The sequence below is a fragment of the Aristolochia californica genome, unplaced genomic scaffold (assembly GCF_029961685.1).
Source record: "Aristolochia californica isolate CCGP_79_NKW_82.1479 unplaced genomic scaffold, dmAriCali1.0.hap1 SCAF_6, whole genome shotgun sequence".
NCBI lineage: Eukaryota > Viridiplantae > Streptophyta > Magnoliopsida > Piperales > Aristolochiaceae > Aristolochia > Aristolochia californica.
The window spans coordinates 1888715-1913004 of NW_027182257.1; the positions used below are offsets into that span (position 1 = coordinate 1888715).

The following is a 24290-nucleotide window of genomic DNA, read 5'->3' on the forward strand; positions in this document are numbered from 1 at the left end:
TACTAAGCTTGTCAACAGGAATGCTGATCATATAGCAGGTGTTTAACCTGGTACTCCAACCCGGAGAACTAGTAAGAAACATCAGGTGATTGTTAGCATTTAAATATCACTTGACAGTAAGTATTTGGGAAACTTAAAATCCATAGAATTGATTGGTAGGGAGGGCAGGTTGCATTTTCGTCTAGTAAAGAAAATTCTTGGATGCAAAGAAACCCAGAGGTTATTTTTCATGTTTAGTTCGAGAGAAGGCAAAGATTTTGTCAAGCCGTTTTGGCTTCTCACTGAGAAAATTTATTAGCATCTCTATTTTACGTGGTGAAAAACTATTATGTCCCACTCTAGGAAGCTTGAATGAGGCTGAACGATGAAGCTAGAAAAGGGTAGAATTTGAATGAGGTTTGCCAAATGAAGCTAGAAAAAAGGTGGAAGCTCGACCCACGTTTGCCAAATGAAGCTAGGAGGAAGCTTTACGAGGTATGACGAATGGTTTATTTGATGAAGCTAGGAGGAAGCTTAACGAGGTTTGACAAATAGTTCATTTAAGTTAAATTTGATGAAGTTTCACTAACTTAAATTTAAATGAATTGTTTCAACTTTAACTCATATTTGGGTGTTAGTGTAGATAAGTTAAGTGTACTAGAAAACAGATTCTAGTGTTAGTGTCTCCAAATGATATAAAGAAGAGAATGAGTAATATTTTATAATATATTTAAATAAAACATATACCTAAATATATAATTAGCCAAAATAAACACGGTTACTACACTTATAAGTAAGTTAATGTGTAATATTAGAATATATTAATATCTTAATTAATGAAAAAATATATTATATTATTTAATGATTATAGTTTATTATAAATTAAAACAATAATTACGTGTGACTAGAATAAATTATTAAAATTTAATAAAAAATTAAAAAATAACATAAGAGAATATAATAAATAAACCTAATGGTTTAATTAATTATAGCAATTGAATAATTAAACCAATTAATGATTACAATTTATTATAAATTAATATACTAATTACGTGTGACTAGAATAAATTATTTAAAATAAATTAAAAATTAAAAATGATATAACTATCACTTCTATCACTATTACTTCATCTTCTCATTTTTTATTTTTTTTCTCTTTTCACAATCATGAATTCGAGAGTCCCACTAAGAGCTACAACAAGCACAACTACTTATTCCTAATTCAAAAGATGGTTGTTATAATAACTGCATGGCAAAAAATGTGTCTTTGCAAGCTAGTAGTTAACAAATGATTATTGTATTTATATATCAAACTATCCATTTTACAGTGGTGCTTCGTACATGTTAGCTGCTCACACTGCATAAGGACTTATATATTGAAGATAACAACATGTTTCATCAAATCCACTCTATTTTAATTTGCATTTGTAAATCACAGCAATACAAGTTCCATGTAACCCCCATAATAATCTAAACAAGACATCAATATCGTCCTTTCACCCGTAGAGTCATCATAGAGCAAACAAAATAATCTCATTCTATTTATGCATTATAGTTACATAAACATAGTTAATTAAACATGATTATTTATTTATTCCAATGAAACTATCTAGACCACTACAACACAAGTGAGGACAACTAGACACTACAGTAGGGCACAAAGAAAGTTACATTATATGAAGAAGAAAGAAAAAATCAACCCAAATATGAATTTTATCATGGATATCAAAACGAATAAAAGAACAAGACGGAGAAGATGAAACAGAATATTCACAAATATGTAGATTTACTTGATTAATAATGGCCTTTGTCATGCGACAAAATTCCTTCTTCATTACAGGTTTGTGGAAAAAGTTTGTAGGCCAGTTTTGCTTCTTTGTCTTGGTAGTTGCATGCACAATAGAAAGGTCCTTTCCATCTGGCCGAATAGAAACGGTCTTCTTGTTTGCCAAGCCTAATTTTTCTTTTTTGGCAAAGAAAAGATATTACCATTACTTTAGAAAAACAAGAACAAAAATTGAAAAAACACAACATTTCCAAGGACATACCAGAATGCTGGTAGGAATTCAAGTTGTAGAGATTGTTCTTCTCCTTGCTAAACTGTACCATCTGCCATTCCCGAATTCCTTCACAAGGAAGGAATTGTTTTTCTTGACAATCTCCCAAATAAGATCACCAAGGACAAAAGCCATTGTACTTTTTGGAAGTAAATGTAGATTCAAAAAAACAAAAAAGTATAACAACGGCTAAGACAAATGCGACCAAAATCTTATGATCCTGATAAAAAACTAAAAAAGAATCACGAGCCATTACAATTCAAAGAGAACTCTACTTAGAGTACTATTACGTATAATTGGGATGCTAATAAGAACCTGAGTTTCTTGTGTTGATCAAATAAATATCAAACTTGAAAAAGTTACAAAGCTGAAGAAACACCAAAAAGCACTAATGACATGGATTTGTCTTTAAGAAAGAAATGACAAGTCGAGTTCACTGGATGAAACTAGAGCATGTAGCAAACCGAACAATAGACAACACTTACCAAAGAGAATTGCTACCTAAACCTTCGAATGTCCTCTTGGCTAGAGTAAAATACCTTTTGGTGAGATGTGAGAGGTTTTTGAATTTCGAGTTATAGAAATTGAGAGAAATTTTGGGTGGGAATGATAGATTTTTTAAGTGTGGATCATTGGTCCCACTTAATCGGTTAACTTGTTGAGCGCGGATGGTTTGGTATTCTGCATTTGGCACGCCATCCTGCGTTCGAATCCCCGTGAGCTCGTTTGCATTTGGCTTAGTTCGGGGACTTTGTATTTGGTGGGGCGGGTGTAAGTGTGGGTCCTTGGTCCCACTTAATCTATTAACCTTTTCGGGTTAAATTGGCTAACTGTCTTACAAAAGAAATGCAAATGAACTCACAGGGATTCAAACGCAGCATGGCGTGCCAAATGCAGAGTACCAAACCATCCGCACCCAACAGGTTAACCGTTTAAGGTGCAGAAGACCAGGTCATAACACAGATCACCAACATATTCCAACACTCCCTCGCAAACCAAACCCCTGGGTTAACCCTAGGACAAATTTCAAATACAAATGCAAATGCAAAGTCCCCGTACCAAACATGTGAATGTGCGGGGATTCGAAGGCGGGACGGGCGAAACCTGTTCTGATACCATATAAGACAGTTAGCCAATGCGATCCAAAAAGGTTAACCGATTAAGTGGGACCAAGGACCCACACTTACAAGATTTAGGATTTAGGTTAGAGAAATTGAGAGAAATTTAGGGTTGAGGGTTCAAAATAGGGAGTGGCTAGGATGAGATGAGACAAATTAGGGTTAGAGAGAGAGGGGCAGTGAGGTTGAGATGATAGAAATTTAGGGTTAATTTTTGAGAGAGGAGTGGCAGGAGAAAGAGATGATGAAAGAAACCGAGAGGGACAATGGTTGGGAAAAGAAGTCGATTGAAGCAGAGAAGAAGAAAGATGATTTCAGAGAGGAAGAGAAGTCAAGGAGGGCTGAGGATGCAGAGGAGAACTAGATCGAGGGTTAGCAAGAAGATGAGAGGGACCGACAACGGGCAGATTGATGGATAAGGAGCGTAGGTAGAGGAGAGCAGAGAGCAAAAGCCAAAAGAGAGAAACTTTTGAGCGTTGATTAAAACAACGAGTGAAAGTGAATTCAGTGGTTTCATGGAGTGAATTCACTTTTACTCTTCACTTACACAACGAAGACGCTTTTGGGGTCACTTTCCCCAGTGAAAGTGAACTCTACACAGTACACTAACAGGCCCAAAATACTTTTCTTTGAACTATTTCTCCAAATGCACCCTGCAAATTGTGCACCACCAAATCGATGGTGTTTGATTTTGGGACTTCAATGAAATCTTCTAATCTTTGTTTATTATAATAATACGGTGGCTCATTTGTCTCACCAAAATCAAGAATTACTGGGGCATTTCATACATGAATTAGAGACAAAGCAACCCAACATTTCTTTTTAAGCTTACATCAAGCTTAGGTGCCTCCACAATATTATAACAGATAAATGCTCTTGAAATCAGAAACCCAGTAAGTTGCAGATCCTAGAACCAGGTATTTGAATCATCTTGAGTTGGTGATAAAAACAGAAAGTAGCCACAAGCTGGGCACCAGGATTTTAGGGTCCCTCATGAGTAAGTTGCCAGTATAAATTGTTATCTACTGTAGCTACTTGAAAAATTTGTCGAAGTTGCCAGTTTGTTGTAGTTACAATCACATTTCTTTCCTTGCTTAAACTTTTGAATATATTCTATCTTCTGCAAGCTTAAAATTGAAGCTATTGGATACTACAAACACATCGTCATTGATGTGATAAGAGAGAGCTCTCTGTTATAAGCTACGAGCAAATGAAATAATAGAAACACAGAAATTTGCAATTTACTCAAGTTTCTGATAGTGGTTTTGTAAACTCAGCAAAGATTGATATCCATCAAGTCTTTCAATCATAGAAACTCTCCACCGCAATCTGCACACCACTGTGTAGGTTTCAGTTGCTGTTCTCAATTCCCAAAGTGCAATAACGCAACCATCTTCCTGACGATTTATCTCAACTTCCAACCATGAATCAAACTTAACGAACAGTTGGAAAAGACAGCCTTCGCATCGGCATGAATGCAGCAACCAGACCCAGAGTCTGAGTTTTTCATCTTCTTCTCTCCTGTCCGTTGAATCTAGAGTCAAGAGGGTAAGTTTGTTTTTCCGATACTTGTTTAAGGGAGAGGAGAAGCTGCTGTCCAGCTCCAATTGCAGATCTTTAACCTACCTATGAATCCCCCAACTACATTCATTAAAGTCTTAACAGTTCAGAAACCTCAAGCGGCAGCCATGGCTGCCACAGTCTAGAGACCACGTGCATGGCCTTTACTGCTTCCATATATCAGCAGTAAAACCCAACCCATTCCTATTGATCTGATCTTTTATCTACTTTTCCAGGTGAGCAACTAACCCATCTCGAACTCGGTTGATCCCTAATGAACCACCCTTCTTGTGCAAGCCTTTTAAGTCGATTTAAAAACAAAAAGGTCACACCTGGGGGAGGACCACCCATGGGCATGAGGCCCTGAACTCATTTTTCAGTCCCCTTGTCTCTCTTTTAACTAGTTATTCTAATTGTCAAACATAAACATGGTAGGAAACATTAAATGCCATGTCTTAAGGTCTAAGAGTCATATTTCATAAATAAAGAAAGACTTAACCCATAAAATACTGGGAAAATGAGGCAGAAAATTAATGGCCCTACTTCTATTTGAGGCGCCTAATGTGGCACAGACCCAACAGTGTTGACTACTTAAGACTGATCATAACAATAGTTTAGTTAAGTCAACAAAGAAAACCCATCTTTTAGACTAAAGCTTTGGCAGTCTTAATCACTTCTCTCCAGTTTTTTCTTCTAATCAGTCTTTTCCTTTGACCTTGTGTGCTCCAAAGTAGAAACCTGGTTCCATCACTTTTGCAAATTAGACCAGAAAAACAGGTGACAAATGCAGGTAACTGGAACAATAAAGATGCAGCTGACTTGAGGAGAGTCTGCATTGAACAACATCTTCAGTGGCATTGAAATGGGGAATATCTTCTGGGAAAGAAATCTGGAAAGGTTCCGATGAAGAAGTCTATAAGGGGTCATAAACAGGAGATTTAAGCAGCGAAGGAGAGAAATAAAATAAGGTTCCATTCACAAGCTTTGAAGGAGAGGGAGAGCACGCTCCGATACGACCCGATTCCCGGGGCTCAAGAGATTCTTCAGGCGTGAGTGCCAAAGACTGGTAAGGGACGACCCCCTTTTCTTTTCAACATTTCGAATTCCTCGAAACGATTCAAATGGTGTAAGCCTGTAGCACTCTTGCACTCTTTTCTGGGTTTTTTTTTTTTTTTTTTTCTTTTCTGCTCCCCAAGTCCTCTTCATTTCTGTTATCTTTTTGGGTTTCGAACGATAATCTTCTTCTACTTTTATAAAACTATGAATCTCGTAGCTTTTGTTTTCTACTGCTGGTCCTTTTTCTGCTCGAAAATAACTTCTCTGGTGCTAGAAACAACGGAAAGACTACAAAAAATACCCTTTGAGTTTAAATTTCAGTGACAGTTTTCATTCCTTTCTATTCTTCTATTCTCTTTGTTGCTTCAAACTCCCAAACCAGTCTCATGCTTCCCAGTTTTGTATGCATACGAGAGAAGCCAGTTTCCCTTTCTTTTTCTAAACAAAACTTTGAAATGACAAACCTACCTACCCAGTAAAGGGTTTTCTCAGTTTTCTGACAGAAATTCAAATAGCTAACCTCTATCTGCTACAGAAGCAATGCTTAGTTTTCAAGGAAGGAGAAATAGAGTTGCAGGGGGGAGAGGTGGGTGGGGAATGTCTTAGTGACCCACCAACCGTGCATGTCTCTCTGATTTAATTTTCTTTCGGAAACTGGATTAGAAGCAATCCTTCTCCATTCCAGATGGGAGTTCTAACACGAAATGATGTGTCCTAAAAGGTACTCCAATCCGAGTAAGTTAAGATGTCTGTTTTCCCTTCACTTCTTTGGTCCCATTCATCTCCATGGACAATATCAAATCTGAACCAGAGTACCAGACGCCAGACACCTCTGCCTGCATCAATAAATATATTCTACCACATTAAATGTTGATAACATATTTGATCATTTCCTCTCTTATTTGAGCCACTTAAGATTTCTGAAATGGTGACAAGATTGGGTTTTTTTTCTAAGATGGTTGCTAATTAGATTATCAGTGTCTTAATGTATTTTTGCATGGATTAGTAGGCGTATACACCCATCATTATCATTTCCATTAACAAGATTTTGAATAAGGGTTGGAGAGATCTCTACAGGTTGATGACTGTAACTGGTCAAATGATGGTTCCCATCAGTTGATGAAGGAGAGTTTTAAATGGGATAATCTTTTTTTTTTTTTTTAATTATGTAGAGAGAGAAAATGAAGGGCAGTTTGGTCAAAGAAGATGAGAGTGAGAGACATGGGAAAGGCCCATGTGAGTTTTTATTATAAGACACATTTTCGTCTCCATTTCCCCTTTTCTTATGATGTTGCAGACGGACGGCAGGAAAAAAGCTGCTTATAACGACGGACAGCGGAGGCAGGGAAGCTCAGGTCGTTGTTAATGGCGACTGGGTGGGTTAAGTCGCTACAGTGTAAATCAAGAGCTTTCGAGGACGTGTTTCAGCCGAACCCAAAAGCCCTAAATCTTCTCGCCAACTCTGGCTGCACCAGGAGCGCCAAATCCCTCAAGGACGTCGTTCAGAATAAGCCCAAAAAGAGGCAGCATCCTCCGCCGTCGGCTTCGCCGTCGCTGTCTAGGCCGAATCCGTCTCTCAAATCCCGACTTCACACTAGCCCCTCAACGCGAAGCTCGGACTCGTACTTCCCGACTCTGACGGAGCTGCCCGAAGGCCATTCGTCGCGCAACGTGGTGGAGATAATCTTCCAGACGAGCTGGTCGGTGAAGGCGTCGCCGGGGAGGATAGAGATGATGTTCAAAGTGCAGAGCCTGCCGGGGACCGTGGCTCGGTTCGAACAGTACCGCGAGATGGTGAAATCCCGGGCGAGCGCCGGGGTTCCCGGAAGCCGGAAGGAGAACTCGCGGTGCGTGGCGGACGGGAACGAAGTAATGAGATTTCACTGTGTGGGTCCCGCTCTGGGGGGCGTCTGCGACGCAAGCGGGTTGTGTATGTTCTCCGGCAAAGGCACCGCGATTCGGACTTTCGCCGGCAGCGGCGGCGCCCACGAGAGCGTGGGCGGGGGCAGGGGGAGGCGCGCGATGCTGGTTTGTCGAGTCATCGCCGGACGCGTATGTAAAGGCGTAGAATCGTTTTTCGAAGGCGCTGCTTGTGGCGGGTTCGACTCAGTGACCAGCGAAGACGAGTCGCTTATCGTCTTCGACTCCCGGGCCCTCCTGCCATGTTTTCTCATCATCTACAAGGTCTAATCGCAAATTCATCAATTCCCCATTTTTTCTCTTCTTCTGTTTGATCTTTCTCTCTTGTATTTCTTTTCTTCTTCTGTTTCGTCTACGGAAAATTGAGAGATGTTTTCGCATTTTTGTACTCTTTTGCCTATACATAAAAAAACGAGTTGAAAAATGCTTGAACATTTGTGCGAACAGAGAACTGTTCGATCTCAAATCCAGTAATGGGGACGACACTGTATTTTGTGGTTTTTTGTATGTATTATTTGTTATCACTTCCTCTTTAACACGACCCTATCAACTGTTGTTTTCCTTGTTGGGCGCCATGGATTTTACTTCTCTGATGGGTATGTCTGTTTGGCTGTCTCTTGCATGGAAGGTGCATGTGAAATTGACATTTACAGTCAGTCCATGGAGAGCAAAGAAAAAATAATAGAAAAATGGTCTGTAGCTTTCAGTTGAAGATATGGAGAGTTGGGTACTCGAAGTTGATGTTTCATCTGTTGTTGAGACCTTGTCTCGCGGAGAAATTCATGGGAGTTCAGTCCCCATTTCCATGACCTTTCCGACCGATCCCTACTGCACTTTTTCTCAGGGTCGATCATTAAGGAAAGAAACCTTAACACTGGCTGCTAATATTCGATCTTCAGAGACGTCTCAACCCACTGAGTCTATCGTCTATCGTAATTGGATGATCCTAATTCGGTTCAAGAGCGTTCTAATGGGATTAAAGCGAGTGTAGAGATTCAAAAAACAAAACAACAAAAAAAATCTGGCAAATCAAAGTGTATGATTATGTTTCAACAGTGGGGTGGCTGGAACAACTTTAGCCGGAAAATCAACCATTGTGTTCCCTATTTAAATCTTTTGAATGTATAAGCAATCATGGGGTTTTATGATGATCATGATTTTGAAGTCAAATATGGCCATAGCTGAAGATCCATCGAAGAACAACAAGTTAATACTAGATGGAGTCTTAAAAACTACTTCATCATTATATTGAGTTATTTCAACTTTAAAAAATACATTGTAATCTCACCATAGCAAACCTGTATAAATCTTTGTCTTCTCGTATTTAATTATTTCTTATTCTATGATTATTTTTGCTCTCGTTAATATTAAATTAAGGCGTCTTATTGATTCATCAGTTTTAATAACACTGGACTGCTGGGCACTAAGTTGATTCATCAGTGTGAGCTACCTCACCTACTCCAGAAATTTAAGACGATGGAAGGAGCAGGGTTGCCCATGAGGCGTCTCGCTGGGAGACGACACTCGACAGGCCGTGCTCTACTCCCCAAGCGTCTTAATGCTGCTAGCTTCTTTTACATTATTCAGAGGCAACTGCCGCAGGGTCCCTTCTGGTCATCTTCGATGCAGATAAAGCTGCTCATGCGTAATTTTCTGGGTGGAGTGTAGAACCCAATAAAGCCTGAAATACCCATCATTTTTCCTTGGTTCATCTGAACTTCAAAAATCAAAAAGAGTCCAACATGAAAACTTCCAGGCTTCCAACTACCCGATAGGTCGCCCTCACTCCATTAATGAAACAGAAAACTAGAAAACCCGAGTCGATCACGAAGAAGAAGAGGAAGAGTAACTTGAGAGTCGTGTTGTCTGCTGGGGAAGGCTGCACCTTGGAGTTTTTAATCAGGAGTTGAGTCCAAAGGGAAGAAGGGCTTGGGGTCTGCTAATCCCATTAATAGTCGAGTAAATGGTGAAGTGGCCGGTCAAAGGTTGAAGAAGAGAGTCGAGGCCTGAATCATAAATGAGACGGAGCCCGTAGCTCAATTATCGACTCGGACTGCTCCAGAAACGATGCTGATGGCTGTCTTTCTGTTCAGGGAAATGTAATTTATGGAGTCGTAAGCCATTAATGGAAGGAACTGATGCGGGTAGCACATTGAGAAACGAAAGAGTGGGTTTCTATTGTCAGCTCGTGGACAGATGCATAATATTTGGATAACAATCGTCTCTTTCATTGAGATTCAAAGCTATGAAAGCTGTTGTTGAATTTAGATTTATCGATAAAATAATCAAATAATATTTAAATTTACTAGTTCATCGGAAAATCGACCCCTGCCTACCCCACTCGCGATTAGATGAAGTTTCAATCTCCAATTTTTATCTCCGCTTTCCTTTCATCTATCAAAGTATACCATGGCTGATGAGCAAAGCGTCGTGCAAGAACAACTTAGAAATTAAAATAGAGGAGCTTGGCCTGTAAACTCAAGCAACCAACGAAGAATGATGTTCAGTAACACAGAAAAGACAACTTGAGACATACTGGTCCGAAATGATTCCACAAAGTAACGGAATGATGAAGAATTCAATTGTAAGCACTGTGAATGTCATCATAGTGATTCAGTCCCACTCGGCGCTGCCACTACGATAAGGAGAAGGATGAATAACTTCATACTAATTTCAATGGCAGTGAGAGGAACAATTCCCTCAACTGAGGTTTCTGAGCGACAGAAACTGTGAGTAAATCAAACAGGACGAAACAATCAGAAGACGTTCGTGGGTTAGGAAAGCAATCTACACAGGGATTGCGACATAGAAGCAATTTTTTGTCGAAAGGAAAACTTTACCTTTGCAGAACATGGCAGCAGGTCGGAGATTAAGCCATGCGGGAGCTTCTATGGATGTCATGAGGCCAGAGACTATGCCGGAGCTGGACTTGATTCTGGTTATGGGTGAAACAGATTCAAATGAACACCACAAAGCCCTGTCGGTGAATTATACTTGTGCTCGGAGTCAGCAAAACCAGGAAAGAGAACTTCTGAACTTCTTAGTGTGTTCCCGCCAGTCATTCGAGGCGTCGTGGCTGAGTCATTGAGTTATTATTTCAATTTACTTTTCAATTTAAGTGTTGTGGGAGCGTATATGTAGTTTTGTTCTCTTGAACCATTGTAATCGTAAACCCTACTTAGGGGTGAAGGGAATGGAAGAGGAGAAGTCTTGATTTCTCTAAACAAGGGTCGGTGTTCCCCTCTAACAAACCATAGGATTGGAGTTCTCCTTGAAAGAAACCTAGGTATAGTTTCCCTTACGAATCCGCTTCAATCTTCCCTCTATTTCTAAATCTTTGGGACAGAGAAGAACTCATCCCTCAACCCTGGATCCCTCCCCTCAGCGTCGTGTTACAAGATCCATAACTCGGGACCATAATAACTTGGTATCAGAGCAGATGAACATGGGTGATTCGTCCAACAGTGGCGAGTTGAGAACTATTGTCAAAGAGATGCATGCAGAAAATGAGGTGTGAATGGCCGTATGGGAGACCAGATTCAGCAATTCGACTAGCAGTTGGAACATATCACGAGTAGGGTTTCAGATATAGTGGTTGGAAGAAATTCGCCCCCAAATCGAAGGGTGGAAGACAACTCGCTCAGCAGACGGGGAGTGCAGTTTGCTAGGCGCACATGCTTCCCTGCACAAGGAGGAGGTATAGTACCCAGGGACACGAAATTAGATTTTCCCATTTTCACTGGGTCTGACGACCCTTAATTTGGTTACATCGATGTGAGAAATTTTTTTCCAATCAAGGAATAGCTGAATTTGATAAAGTGGGATTGGTTGTCTTCCACATGCTCAATGAAGTACAGTTGTGGTTTCATCAAGTAGAATTGGAAAGACTGATATTAGATTGGGAGGAATTTAAAGAGTTATGCACTATAAGATTTGGGCCGCCGGCATACAATAATTCGTTAGGGGATTTGGTCCTGTTGAGACAGACTGGATCCGTGGAAAATTATCAGAAACAATTTCAAGAAAAATTGGCACGAGCAAGCAGGATGGTTAGAGTCGACCAACAAGTAAGTTTGTTTACAACAAGCCTTAATGAATCTTTGAGGTTAGAGGTGGAGCTCAACACACCTACTAATTTGGGCCGACCAATGAATTTAGCTCGAGCACTGGAAGCAAGGCAGAAAGTTCAAACTCGGAGGACTGGTTGGAAGGGGGAAGGAACAATTCGGCTCAGGTGCTATTTCCAACAGTGTAGCAGCCCAAAAATACTCCGATTAATAGTTTGGCAGTAGATTCAGAGTCTAACAACCCAACACCCCAATACATACGAAAATTAACCAGACTAGAGATGACTGATCGAAGGGCAAGGAACCTATGTTATAACTGTGATGACCCCTACACGGTAGGACACCAATGTAAAAAAGTTGTTATGGTTAGAGTTAAATACATTGGAAGAAGATGAATCAAATGAAAAACCTCAAGAGGTGGACGAACCCGCAATTTCTTTGCATGTAATTACTGGACAAAAGTCAGCCAAAACAATGCAAGTGTGGGCAATGGTTCAAGAACATACACTAGTGGGGTTAGTGGACTCCGAAAGTACCCACAATTTTTTAAGCATCACTGCTCAACATCTTCAACTTCAGGTAAAGCCACACCTAGTCGCCTCAGTTTCAGTGGCTAATGGGGAGAAAGTGCCGAGTTATGGGGTCAAAAAATTGGTAATGTTTTTTATTGGACCTACTAACTTTATTGTTGAATTTTTGTCATTCCCTTAGTTGGTTTTGATATGGTGCTTGGAGAGAAGTGGTTGCAAACTTTGGGTCCTATATTATGAGATTTTGCCGCCTTGACAATGAGTTTTGTATCGGAGGGTCGCCAAGTTATATTGTATGGCTTCAAATAATATGACATATCACATTCATTTATTGCAAGACCAATCGTCCCCAGATCGACTTTTAGAAGAGTTATTAAATGAATTTGCGAATTTGTTTTAAGAACCTTCGGTCTTACCAGCATGGAGTTGTGGCCATAAAATATATTTGAAACCAGGTTCAAAAGTGGTGGTTGTTAGACCTTACCGGTATCCATGTCAGAGTGGTTTCGTCCACTCTTATAGGCGGTAGCTTTCTGCACGTAACAAGTCAGTCTATTGAGTTGTATTGGCTAGCCGCTGTCATGGTATCAGAGCTGGGCACTCCACGTCCCAAGTTTGAATCTTGTGAGAGGCGGTCAAGAATGGGCGGGGTGGGTGTCAGAGTGGTTCTGTCCAATCTTGGAGGCGGTAGCTTTTCGCACCTAACAGATCGGTCTTTTGGGTGTATTGGCTAGCCGTTGTCATGGTATCAGAGTTGGGCACGCCATGTCCCACGTTCGAATCCCGTGAGAGGCGGTCAAGAATGGGCGGGGTGGGTATCAGAGTGGTTCTGTCTACTCTTATAGGCGGTAACTTTTTGCACCTAATATATCGGTCTTTTTGGTGTATTGGTTAGCCGTTGTCAATCCGCACCTCCAAAAAGATGAAATTGAGCGGCAGTGTCGAGTGATGATGGAAAAATACCTTATCTGGAGCAATCGTTCCCCATTCTCTTCACCAGTCTTTCTAGTTAAGAAACATGATAGCATATGGAGATTTTGTTTGGACTACAGAGAATTAAATGAAAAAATAGTAAAGGATAAGTTCCCTATACTCGTGGTGGATGAGCTCCTGCATAAATTGCAAGACTCACGGGTTTTCACAAAATTAGACTTGCGATCAGGGTACCACCAAATTAGAATGCATGCTCCTGACATCGATAAAACAACCTTCTACACTCATCACACACATATTGAGTTTGTGATGATGTCCTTTGGGTTGTCCAACGCCCCCTCCACCTTGCAGACCTTAATGAACGAGGTATTCTGAGACTATCTCTGAAAATGTGTGCTAGTATTCTTTGATGATATATTTATGTGTAACAAGTTATGGGACCAATATTTAGAAGATGACGGATTGTATTTCAATTACTTTGGGCACACCAGCTTTATTTAAAATAATCTAAATGCTCTTTTGCCAAGTTCCAAGTGGCCTATCTCGGCCATGTTATTTCAGATGCAGGAGTTACCATGGACTCCGAAAAGATTCAGGCCATCTCCGAGTAGCCACAACCTTTGACTATCTCAACTTTGAGAAGATTTTGGGGGTTAGCAAGATACTACAGAAAATTCATCAAGACTTACGAGCAGTTAGCATCACCATTGACCAGTCTCCTAAAGAAAAATTCTTTCAATTGGAGTGAAGCAGCATCACATTTCTTTCAAGCTCTTAAAAATGTATTTGCGTCCGCCCAAGTTTTGCAACTACCTAATTTCAATGAATTATATGATGTGGAGTGTGACGCATCCGGTGGGGGCATTGGGGCCATCCTTCAGCAAAACAACCACCTAATTGTATTTTTCAACAGACAATTGGCAGCCTATGAAAGGAAATTGATCGGTTTGGCCAACGTGGTTCAACACTGGCGGCCTTACATATGGGGGCGTTCATTTCTCATACATACAGACCATTATAGTCTCAATTTTTTTTTGCTAAAACAATGCCTCACTACTTTTTCTTAACAACATTGGATCAATAAGTTGATGGGATTTGACTTTTCGGTGTAGTATCGAACCAGTAAGTTAAACAAGGTGGCAGATGCTTTGTCCAGGCGAATGGAGGATCAATAGCTTGTCTATGCAGTGAGCTAGCCTCATTTTCTTTTGTTAGATTTGGTTAAGGAGGAAATTCAAATAACTCTGCCCTCCAGGAGCTGTACAAACAAATTACAGAAGGCGCAATGGACTCTCAGTGGTCCATCCAGGACCATTTCATTTTCTAAAAAAATCATATCACCTCACACTTCCTTATTGATTACAACAATTCTATCTGCCTACCATGACAATGCCCACGAACGTGTCCAGAAAATATTGCATCGCATCTGGGATGACTTTTATTGGAAGGCCACAAAGGCAACCATTGCTGAATACGTGACAACATGTCAAGTATGTCAGTGCAACAAGGCAAACCCCTTGAGTCCAACAGGAGTCCTCTAACCTCTCGCCTTCCGTACACAAGTTTGGGTTGATATATTTATGAATTTTGTTGAGGGTCTTCCCAAGACTTCCGAAAAATCAGTGTTATTTGTGGTGGTTGATTGATTTTCCATGTATGCTCACTTTATTCCAATGGCACACCCCTATACGGCCTCAAGAGTGGTGCAAGTCTTCCTCGAGAATATTGTACATTTACACGGGATTTCAGAATCAATTGTTAGTGATCGACCTAAACGATGGGTGGAATGGCTACCATGGGCAGAATATTGATATAACATGTTATTCCACATAGCCTTGCAGGCCACTCCATTCCGAGTTCTGCATTGAAGAGACCCCCCCTCATATACTCCGGGCTCTCCACCAAAGTTGAAGCAATTGATCAGGCCCTCATTGACCGTGACCTAATGTTACAGGATCTTACTGTTCGTCTCAATAGGGTCCAAGCACATATGAAGGAGTTCTATGACAAAGGTCATAGGGACGTCTCATACAATGTAGAGGACTACGTATGGCTACGGTTGCAAGCTCACTGACAACACTCCATTGCTGGCTCGTAATGCTATAAACTCTCCCCCAAGTACTTTGGCCCATTCTCTATTCTCAAGCGAATTAGGCAACTCCGAGCCAATGCCAAGCTGCAATCACCTTACACTATTATAATCAAGTGGTTAGTTGTCATTCCATTTCCTTACTTGCACCATTAAAATCATAAAAACTTATACAACAAGTGTCCTATTATAAGTTTTTTCAACTAATGGTCTAGAAGCATATGTCACACAATTTATTTTTTCTTTTCTCTCTCTTCTATATTATTTTCTATACAACTAATCCGGTTTGATAATCAGAATGAAAGACTTAAAAAAGATTTTATTCGAATAGAATTTGAAGTAGAGATCAAACATTTGTGTAGAAAATATTATACTTAGCTCACTTAACTATATGATTTTATAAGAATTATAGTTAGATCAAAACTGACAATCCTATCGATATAATGATCAGTTTAGTTTTAATAACATGGGTAAATCACCCATAAGAAGGGAACTAAATAGGAGGAATCAATAGGATGGTCGATTTTCTTCCTCTTTTTTCTTTATTTTTAGTAAAATATTTACTCAATATATTTTTAGGAAAAATATTTACTCAATATATTTTTAGGAAAAATATTTACTCAGACGTAACGTACGGCGTCAAAACAAGAAAAGAATATGCGAAGATGGACTCTTCCGGTGGCGCATTCCAAGTAGGGATTCCAAATCCAAAAGATTGGTATATCAGGCTTCGATCTCCGCAGACGGAATTTTGTGTGGCCAGCCCAACACGCCCAGGGCCATGGGGGAAGCGCAGCAGCCAGTCGTCGTTGTGCCTTCTGCATCGAAATCTCCCTCCCTTCTCAACCATCTCGTCTCCCTAGACGCGAAGCTCTCCCTTCACTTCTACAATGCCTTCCAGTTCTGCCCCCGCTACCTCCTCAAAGCCTTAGAAGTATCCGGCGACGGGCGTTTGTGGTTTCCCATCCCGGTGGCCCTTTCCCTCTCCTCCAAATCCCCTTACTTGCGATTCGTTCTCCTCTTCATCTTTCTTGGCTGTCTCTTCGATCTCCTCCTCGTTGGCTCTATCAAAGTCTTGGTCCGCCGGCCTCGCCCAGTCTACAACAAAGGGATGCATCTCGTATTCGCTGCTGATCACTGGTCTTTCCCTAGCGGCCACTCCTCTAGGGTCTTCCTCATCGCCAATTGTTTGTATCTTTCCTCTGACCCGCTGGTTGAAGCTGTGAAAGAATTCAAGTATTCAGGTTGGGACGTTCCTGATGGTGAGGTCGTCTGGTATTCCTTCTTGGTCGTGTTCATTTGGTCGATCTTGACCTCGGCGTCCAGAATTTTGTTGGGTAGACATTACGTGTTTGATGTGGTTGCGGGTTCTTGTCTGGGTGTGGTAGAGGCTCTGCTTGTGTCTTATTTTTTGAATGCATTTCCTATCTATTCTGTGTAAAGACGATTTTTATTCTGTTAATTGGAGAAAACTGTAATCGAGGGCTACTTCCGAATTTCGAGCTATGTTATATGGCTTGCTGAAGAGCATTCTTCATTCTTAGGATCAACTAGCCAATTAGAGAAACTTAATAAGTTGAAATTTCTAACTAGAAAATTACATGGCCATAATCTCCGCTGGCATACAAGTGAATTTGGCTGTCAAGCTGATTTCCTGCTTCGTCCCTGCTCTGTGCCAAGATGATAGCTCAAATATAGATTAGTTTTTTAATTTTTTAGGAGAAATTGGTTTATGTAAGTTTGCTCCGAGATGACAGGTAATGTGTATTATCGATGAAACTAACAGTAATTGCTACTTGAGCTGCTTATTGTTGATTAGGAAATGATGGTAACGTTATGGAAAATATTTGCACATGTAACTGTAATAATCATTTCTATTAGCAGAGGTAACATTCACACTTTCTCTGCAACTCTGCATTGATACTCTATTCATGCTGCATGTAGGCTTTTTATGGCTTTAGAATGATTTGAAGCTCTTATCGAACTCTGATGCATGATGTAGCTGGCAGATGAGGATAAATAGGGAAACTTAAATTGCACCGACATTGCATTTCATGTTTCTCTTATTACTACATTCCTTGCTTCTAATTTGTAAGGAGGAATTCTTTCCATTGCCTTACTGGTGCAAAGATGTGTCATGCTATTCCATTGCAATTCTGAACTTGAGTACATTATTAAGAGGTTGGTTGACTCCAATGATTACAGCTGAGAGTACGTTTTATACACTGAGAACACAATTTTTTTTCCTTATCTTTCAATAAACTCGGGACAATGTTGGAGAGCAATCAATTGCTACACACTTTAGAGCCTCCTGTATGAGTTTCACTCTTTAACATGTCAAAGGAGAGAAAACACCTTAAAATAATTGTGTATGGGCCTAGAAAAGAGGAGGTTTTCCTAAAATTGTGATCATTCTGGAGGATGTAAGGAATTCAGAAACAATGACAGGAGGGAGCCACTGGAAATTGAAGGAGACTCCAACTCAATCACTAGTTGGTGCAAGAAACCCTAGCCCCCTTGGAGGCATTGGAGATCCTATTTTGAATTTTATAATGTAGCTAGGGGTTGTGTTTGTGCCTGGTCTCATGTAAATACATCTTGCCAATAGGCTAGCAGACACCTTTCCCAAAGTGGTAGTCGATCACCAATCGCTTGTTGTTGTGATCGACCCCCTCAAGATCCCTGTTTCTTGCCTTTGTTTTTACCTGATGAAATTGTCTGTAAAAAAAGAAAAAGACGGGAATTGTGAGATCTTCCTCTCAAATCTCATTATTCCCTAGATTACTCTCTGCAAACAAGTGCTGTTCTTGTTAACATGTTGCCAAATGTGCATGCAATTGAACCATGAAAAGATGTCACCTTGTAATGTCTTTAGACTGAATCATGTGAGTGTTGTTTGTTGGTGCATGGGCATTATCCACCAACTTTATTGTTAGCACTTTGTCATATTCTTTTCTACAAGTTCCTTGTACAGTCTTGGTCAAGCCAATGCCTGTCCATCCATCAACTAGTTGATCGAGATCTCCCTTATCCCCAATTCATGATGATGGTTGCAATGCTAGTGGATTTTGGTGGGTTATCCCGTTTTCTGTAGATGCTTGGATTTGCTGTGCTGCTTCCCCAGAAGCTTTGGAGCAAGTTTTGTTTTTCTGATGGTCCTCTTTTTTAAAAAAAAGCTAGAGCTTAAGTAATGAGCTAAAGGCTTTGTTTCAACATAGGCATGGCCAGTATTTTTTTAGTTGGGCCTTACAGGTAACCTCCTTGGAAGAATTGTGGTTTCATGTTTGTCTTGAGAAGTAACTCAGAACTTTACTTGAGGGTATATTTCTTATTCAATGCAGAACCTTCATGGAGATCTCCGAATTCCTTTTTCCAGTCTGCTGGGTGTTACAGATAAATTAGAGGCTCAAGCCTGAGGATTATCAAACTTGGTTTTTCTGAAATCCATAACAGCATCACATTCAAAAGTATTTGACCATATGGTACACCCAGTTGGCAATTTACACCCATTTGGTAGATTTTTTGCCTAATTGTCTTCTTTACCCTTTTTTCCTTGTAATATCCTTTTCTGTATGAACTGCGGTGAGCTGAGTTACTAAATGATCTAAAGGCCTTCAGCTGCTTCTGTTCTGTTTTATGTATTGAAAAAATGAATCTCAATTAACAGTTGTCTGGGAAGTGTTTGTATTGCCTTGTCAGCGTGGATCTGTGCAAGAGTTCTGGGTCCATTTTGTAAGTGGTTTAAGTTGGTACTCCATCCTCCAAGATTTTATCATCCCTTATATTTCATATTTGTTGAAAAAATGAATCTCACTGTTACCAGTTGTCTGGGAAGAGTTTGTATTGCTTTGTCAACATGGATCTGTGCAAGACTTCCGGGTTCATTTCGTAAGCGGTTTAATGTGGTACTACGCCCTCCAAGATTTTATCATCTCTTATATTTCATAATTATCTTATCTTGGCAATCTTTCTTTTATTTTTATGTTTGAATGGTAAGTTTTTTTTATTTCAGGAATTAGTCGATGAACCTAGAAAATAACAGAAAGGCCCTCTCAAAATTTTGACAACTTTGGCTTCTGAATCTGACATAGTATTCATCAATGGTTGCATTGGACCTGCGTACCAGTTATTGCATGCCACAGACATGCATATCAAGTCTGGTCTTCCAGATTTACATTCTCTTGAATTTTGACTGTACTTGTCTTGGAGAAGTTTTTTTTTTTTTTTTTTAAAGATCTCCATGCATGAAATGAATATGAGCAAGATGTAATGATGAACAAAAGTCTAAGTCACTGAGGCTTTCCATGCATGAGATTTTAGCAAAAAAAATAATTTCAATTAGCTCAGATTCGTTTGAACCATGTTGAGTCATAGCATTCCAGTTATTGAAACAGAAATCAAGTTGATGATCTTTCAAGTCATTTGGGCCTTCCATGCCTGAGGCCTTAGCAAAGGACTTCAATTTGCTCAGAATTTCTTGAACCATGTTGTGAGGTATGGAATTCCTATTATTCAACAAAAGTTTACCGTTATAATGAGCTTACATCATTAGGGGTTTCCATGCATGAGATCATAGAAAATAAGAAACTGCAATTTGCTCAAATTTGTTGGAGCTATGATGAGGTATTTCATTCAATTATTGAACTGCAGAATCCTCTATTTTGCAGGAAAAAAAAAAACTCTTTTTACTCCTAATACTTGTCAAAACAAGATATTTGAAACACACATCAGCTTGAAATTTGATGATTTTGCTGCTCTGCTCTCCCCTTCTTATATCTTCAAATCCAAGAGTTTTGGTCGCGTACTTGCATCTCATATTCCTGCACTGGACATCTATTTAACTGTTTCACTGCGGAGCCTGTTTAATGACTGGAGCCTGAAAGTTGAGGCATCTCAGAACTGTGCCAGCTTGATACATCTGTTCTATTTTCTCTTTGAGAGCTGGAAGGGTAACAGGTTCGCCTCCAGGGTAAAAAATCTTTATGTCAAGGAATACTGGAAACTCTTTTGACGAGAAAGTTGACAAGAAAGTAAAGAACCTCGTCTTCTTTATTGAATATGTCATAGCAACCTTTCTGATATGACCTTTCTGTAAACTGAATCCCTGGTTTGATTTGCCTCATTATGGCTTAAACCCCTTATCAGATTTACCTCATTACTCCGATGGGAAAGTTTCCCAAAGTCCCTATTTGTTTCAACGCAACTGCAACTGTGAGATTGAAAAAGCTTTCTAGTACATAATTGCTACTTTGTCAGTACTGTCAACAGTCCCTGTAATCTTCTTTTAACTTATCTTAGTGCAGGTTTTTGCACGCCATCACCCTCCAAAGCTGTCCATCTGTCCATGTTTGCTTCCACTGACCATCCCAAGAAGTTGAAAATCGAAAGAGTTTTGCAATCTCATCATGTCTGGCCATGGCAAGTTGAAGAAAGTGGAAAGATTCCACTCACTAACTGCGCAAAATTCTTCCGAGACCCGTCGCTTTAACTCGACATTACTTGTACCGATTCCATCATCAACATTGTTACTCTGAGTTCACGTTAGGATCTCTTTTCTGAGCGGTGCTAGGTTACAGTTCCGCAGTCCACTCAAATTCGTAAGAACCTGGTCAAGTTTGATGCTCTATTTGACGCCGATTAGACCCTTGAGGCCCCCCTCCCCTGACATTCTGTCTTTGGGGTCACTATGCCCAGCTGGGTCTCGACAAGGATTTTCTTTGGTTGGCTTCCATCCATCTCCCACTAAAAGGCCGAAGCAATTATTTTTTAGCTTCTGGATTGGACACTCCCAACTCAGACTGTTGCGAAGTTCAACACAAACCAACTGTAGCACTAGTGCAGAACAATTTTCCACGGAAGCTTTCACTAGGGATCGAGAAGATAAGCTGAATCAGCCGATGCCAAATAGAAACGTATTTGTTCTTGATTCCGAGTTGTTCCTTCATGGTTCGGAACAGATTTACATTACTTTCAGTGACCTCATCTCTGCTTGCTCAAAGTGCTCAAAGTGAAGAGTCTTTTTCTAGATGCTGTGCGTTGTGGTTGGCAATAATTGCACTCTGTCATGCGATCCTTTAATTAATTGTCTTCAACCTCCGGCAGGCGTTTGTTTATGAACTGAAGAGCCAGACCCACCAACCACAGCACGCTTCCTTCCCCTCTTTTAATCTAATCAACTTCTTTTCAATCTTCCTTAAACATATTTGTGAGTAAACAGTTCCCTCTTCCTCATCATCACAAGAATCCACAATGGATATCATCAAACTGACAAGCTCACCAGCTTAAATTGACTGAGAGTTGGTGAGAATATTTCCTCTCCCGTATCTTCAAAGTCTAAAAGCTCTATCTACCAAAGTTCAACCCACCAATAATTTCTTACCCCAAGATAGATTGATCGATTTGAAATTATTGATAACCATTGTCAATCCTTGGTTAAAACGAAAGAATGAAAATTGGGTTTGCAGTTAAATCTGCTCTTCCTCCATTTCTTCGCTGTTCTCCCAGGTAGGACATTTTCATGAAAAGCTTCTGTTTCCGTCTGGTTAGAAAGCTGCGGAGCTGTGCAGATGAAATGTAAGCAGTTGAGGAAACCTCAAATAAAAAAAAAAAAAAACTCTCCGGCCACTACCAGTCACATGACGACAGGTACCTGGTACCTGCTTTCTAATCTTCTCACCATGGAAGAGAAATCCTTTCGCTGTCTACTCCTTTTTCTATGCATCGTTGGCACCCCTCGGGGGGTTGTGGAGAAGGGTCGAGGGGACATCCGTGCCTGGGGACCCCTCAACAGAGAGGCACTCGTGTCAGTACCACGTGCCACCCTAGCTGCAAAATGTGCTTTTGTTCGGAAAAATGAGAAATAATGGACGTGTCTTCTTCTCTGCCTTTCAAGACGCTTAACCTCATCTTCTTCGACTGAGTAGGTCGAGGTCCCTCTTAAGGACCACTCACCCGTCTCTCCAGTTTCTTTCCTACTACCAGTCTGCCACTCACGTCCTTCAATCAAATCTGCCTGCATCCTTTGTTGATCGTACCCCTTGTACGCTCTGCTCCTGCTTATCTTTGTCTGTTTATATTTCTTCTTCCTCTTCTTTTCCCAACAAAAACTGGTATCAGTCACTTGTCACCCACCCAGAAAAGCTGAATTACTTGATTAACGACCAAGCATCCTTACTTTACAGTTCAAATTATGAAAAGAGAAAAACTATGAAAACAAGTACTCTTAAAAATTAACTTGTTAAACTTTTTCAAATTTCGATGCCCTTGGATACCAAGAAACAGCACAACTGTCACCAAAATTGAAAACTCTTCAGAAATTTATTCCCGGATATGAGTATCTTCTCCTCAGACGACGCTGCTGCTGCTGCCGCCTTTGTCATCTCTGATTTTGTAGCGTTTTTGGCTAAACCTAAGTCACTTCCGAATTTTTTTAAACCCCAAATCTGTTCTTCTCCGACGCACCCCCACTCTTCCCGATTCACCCACCTGGACCTCCGGCTTCCCTGAATGACGACAGCTTCCCAAGTTGCGGATTGAAAAATAAGCCCGATGCATGTGGCTTTCGGTACCCACGTGTGGCACACGACACAAAGTATGCCTCACTTGATGCCCACCAAGGGTAATGCTGCCTCTGCACTCTCCCATCCCATAAATTAAATTGAAATAAAATAATAAAATAATATAAATTAAATTAAAATTAAAATAATACCCCTTAAAGTTTTTTAATGATTTTCTAGTGACTAATCTTTTCGATTAGATACTCACAAAGTTAGGATATGTTACGAATGGGATGTGACATCATGTCATATTGTGTGAAACAACGGTTTCCTCTCTAGACACATGGGGTCATCGTGCATGGTCATTTCAGAAGAACAAACTCGTAGACACAAAGGCCAAACAAAAAATACATTGAGGTTTAGCTTCATTGGGTCCTCTTAATGTCTAAGAAGCGGAGATGGTAGGGTTTGCTATCTTTTGAAGCTCCATAGCATGAAAACAAACCATGGGGGAGAGTGAATGTTGCTTCAATGTCTCAAAAAAGGGTGACACTGTGATCTCCAAACTGTGCCACCACTAGGATTTGATTGCCCAAGATAACATTTTCTGGTGTTATTATCAAATGGAATTTTGGAAGGAATCCAAGTTGCTATTGCTTAATGTTTCGGTTTTTGGAACCTCAGCTCGTCCTCTTCTCTGATGCTTTAATCATTGCACAATCTTAAAGGGGGATGGTTCCCTCTTTCTAGAATTAGAATTCCTAGAATTCAGTTACACGCCAACTAATAGCAAACTTAAAGTGAAAGGGAAAAAGGAAAAATAATCTTACTATAAGAGAAAACTACCAACGGCTGGGATTACTCCTCGAGGCCATCTGAGCCCACTCTTGTGGCCCTTGCCTCTGAAGCGGATCCTTTATTCCTCGGCGCTCTGAAGCCTGAGCGCGTACGAATTCGTGCTGAACGCGTGAATGCTACTTGAAGAGCTCTGCGCTCGCAGTCACGTGCGTCTAGCCCGACGCTTCAAATCACAGCATTTGACGGCTCGTACAAGTGGGACCCAGAAGGCCCACGGGAAGCGGAAATAGAAACCGCTGCAGCTGAACTGAACCAAGTCAGACAACGAGTTAATGCACTCGGTGTCTGAGTTTTGACTGAATTAAACTGCTAACCACCTTACCGTAACGTTTTAATATTTTTCATTATCTCGCGATAAAAAAATAATAAAGAAAAGTGTAGCCTGTCGACTCGTAAGTTATGATGACTACTGTATCCAACAACTCGATGGGCGACCCACAACTGCAAGTCAATTGCCAGTTGCCATCCAATTGGAAATCATAGCTTCAACCCGGCCAACTCAGTAATCATATCATCTCATCTCGTAGGCTTCTCGTTAATATCGATCGATATATGAGAATTTGGAAAGATTGACACGTAACGTCTGGTAAATATATCTGAGATGATAAAAATTTCTTTGATACGCGG

The 24290-nt window shown here is 40.4% G+C and overlaps 1 protein-coding gene and 1 long non-coding RNA gene across 2 annotated transcripts; both read left to right on the forward strand.

Annotated features, from left to right (window-relative positions):
* Positions 1 to 5633: 5633 nt before the first annotated feature.
* On the forward strand, positions 5634 to 8070 carry LOC137934776 (uncharacterized). Its single transcript, XR_011109208.1, has 2 exons — positions 5634 to 5780; positions 7068 to 8070. It is a non-coding gene; the product is annotated as an uncharacterized lncRNA (long non-coding RNA).
* Positions 8071 to 16029: 7959 nt separating this feature from the next.
* Positions 16030 to 16797, forward strand: LOC137935049 (probable lipid phosphate phosphatase beta). Its single transcript, XM_068779688.1, has one exon. It carries the CDS (start codon positions 16091 to 16093, stop codon positions 16748 to 16750), a length of 660 nt encoding a protein of 219 aa, XP_068635789.1. The 5' UTR covers positions 16030 to 16090; the 3' UTR covers positions 16751 to 16797.
* Positions 16798 to 24290: the final 7493 nt, after the last annotated feature.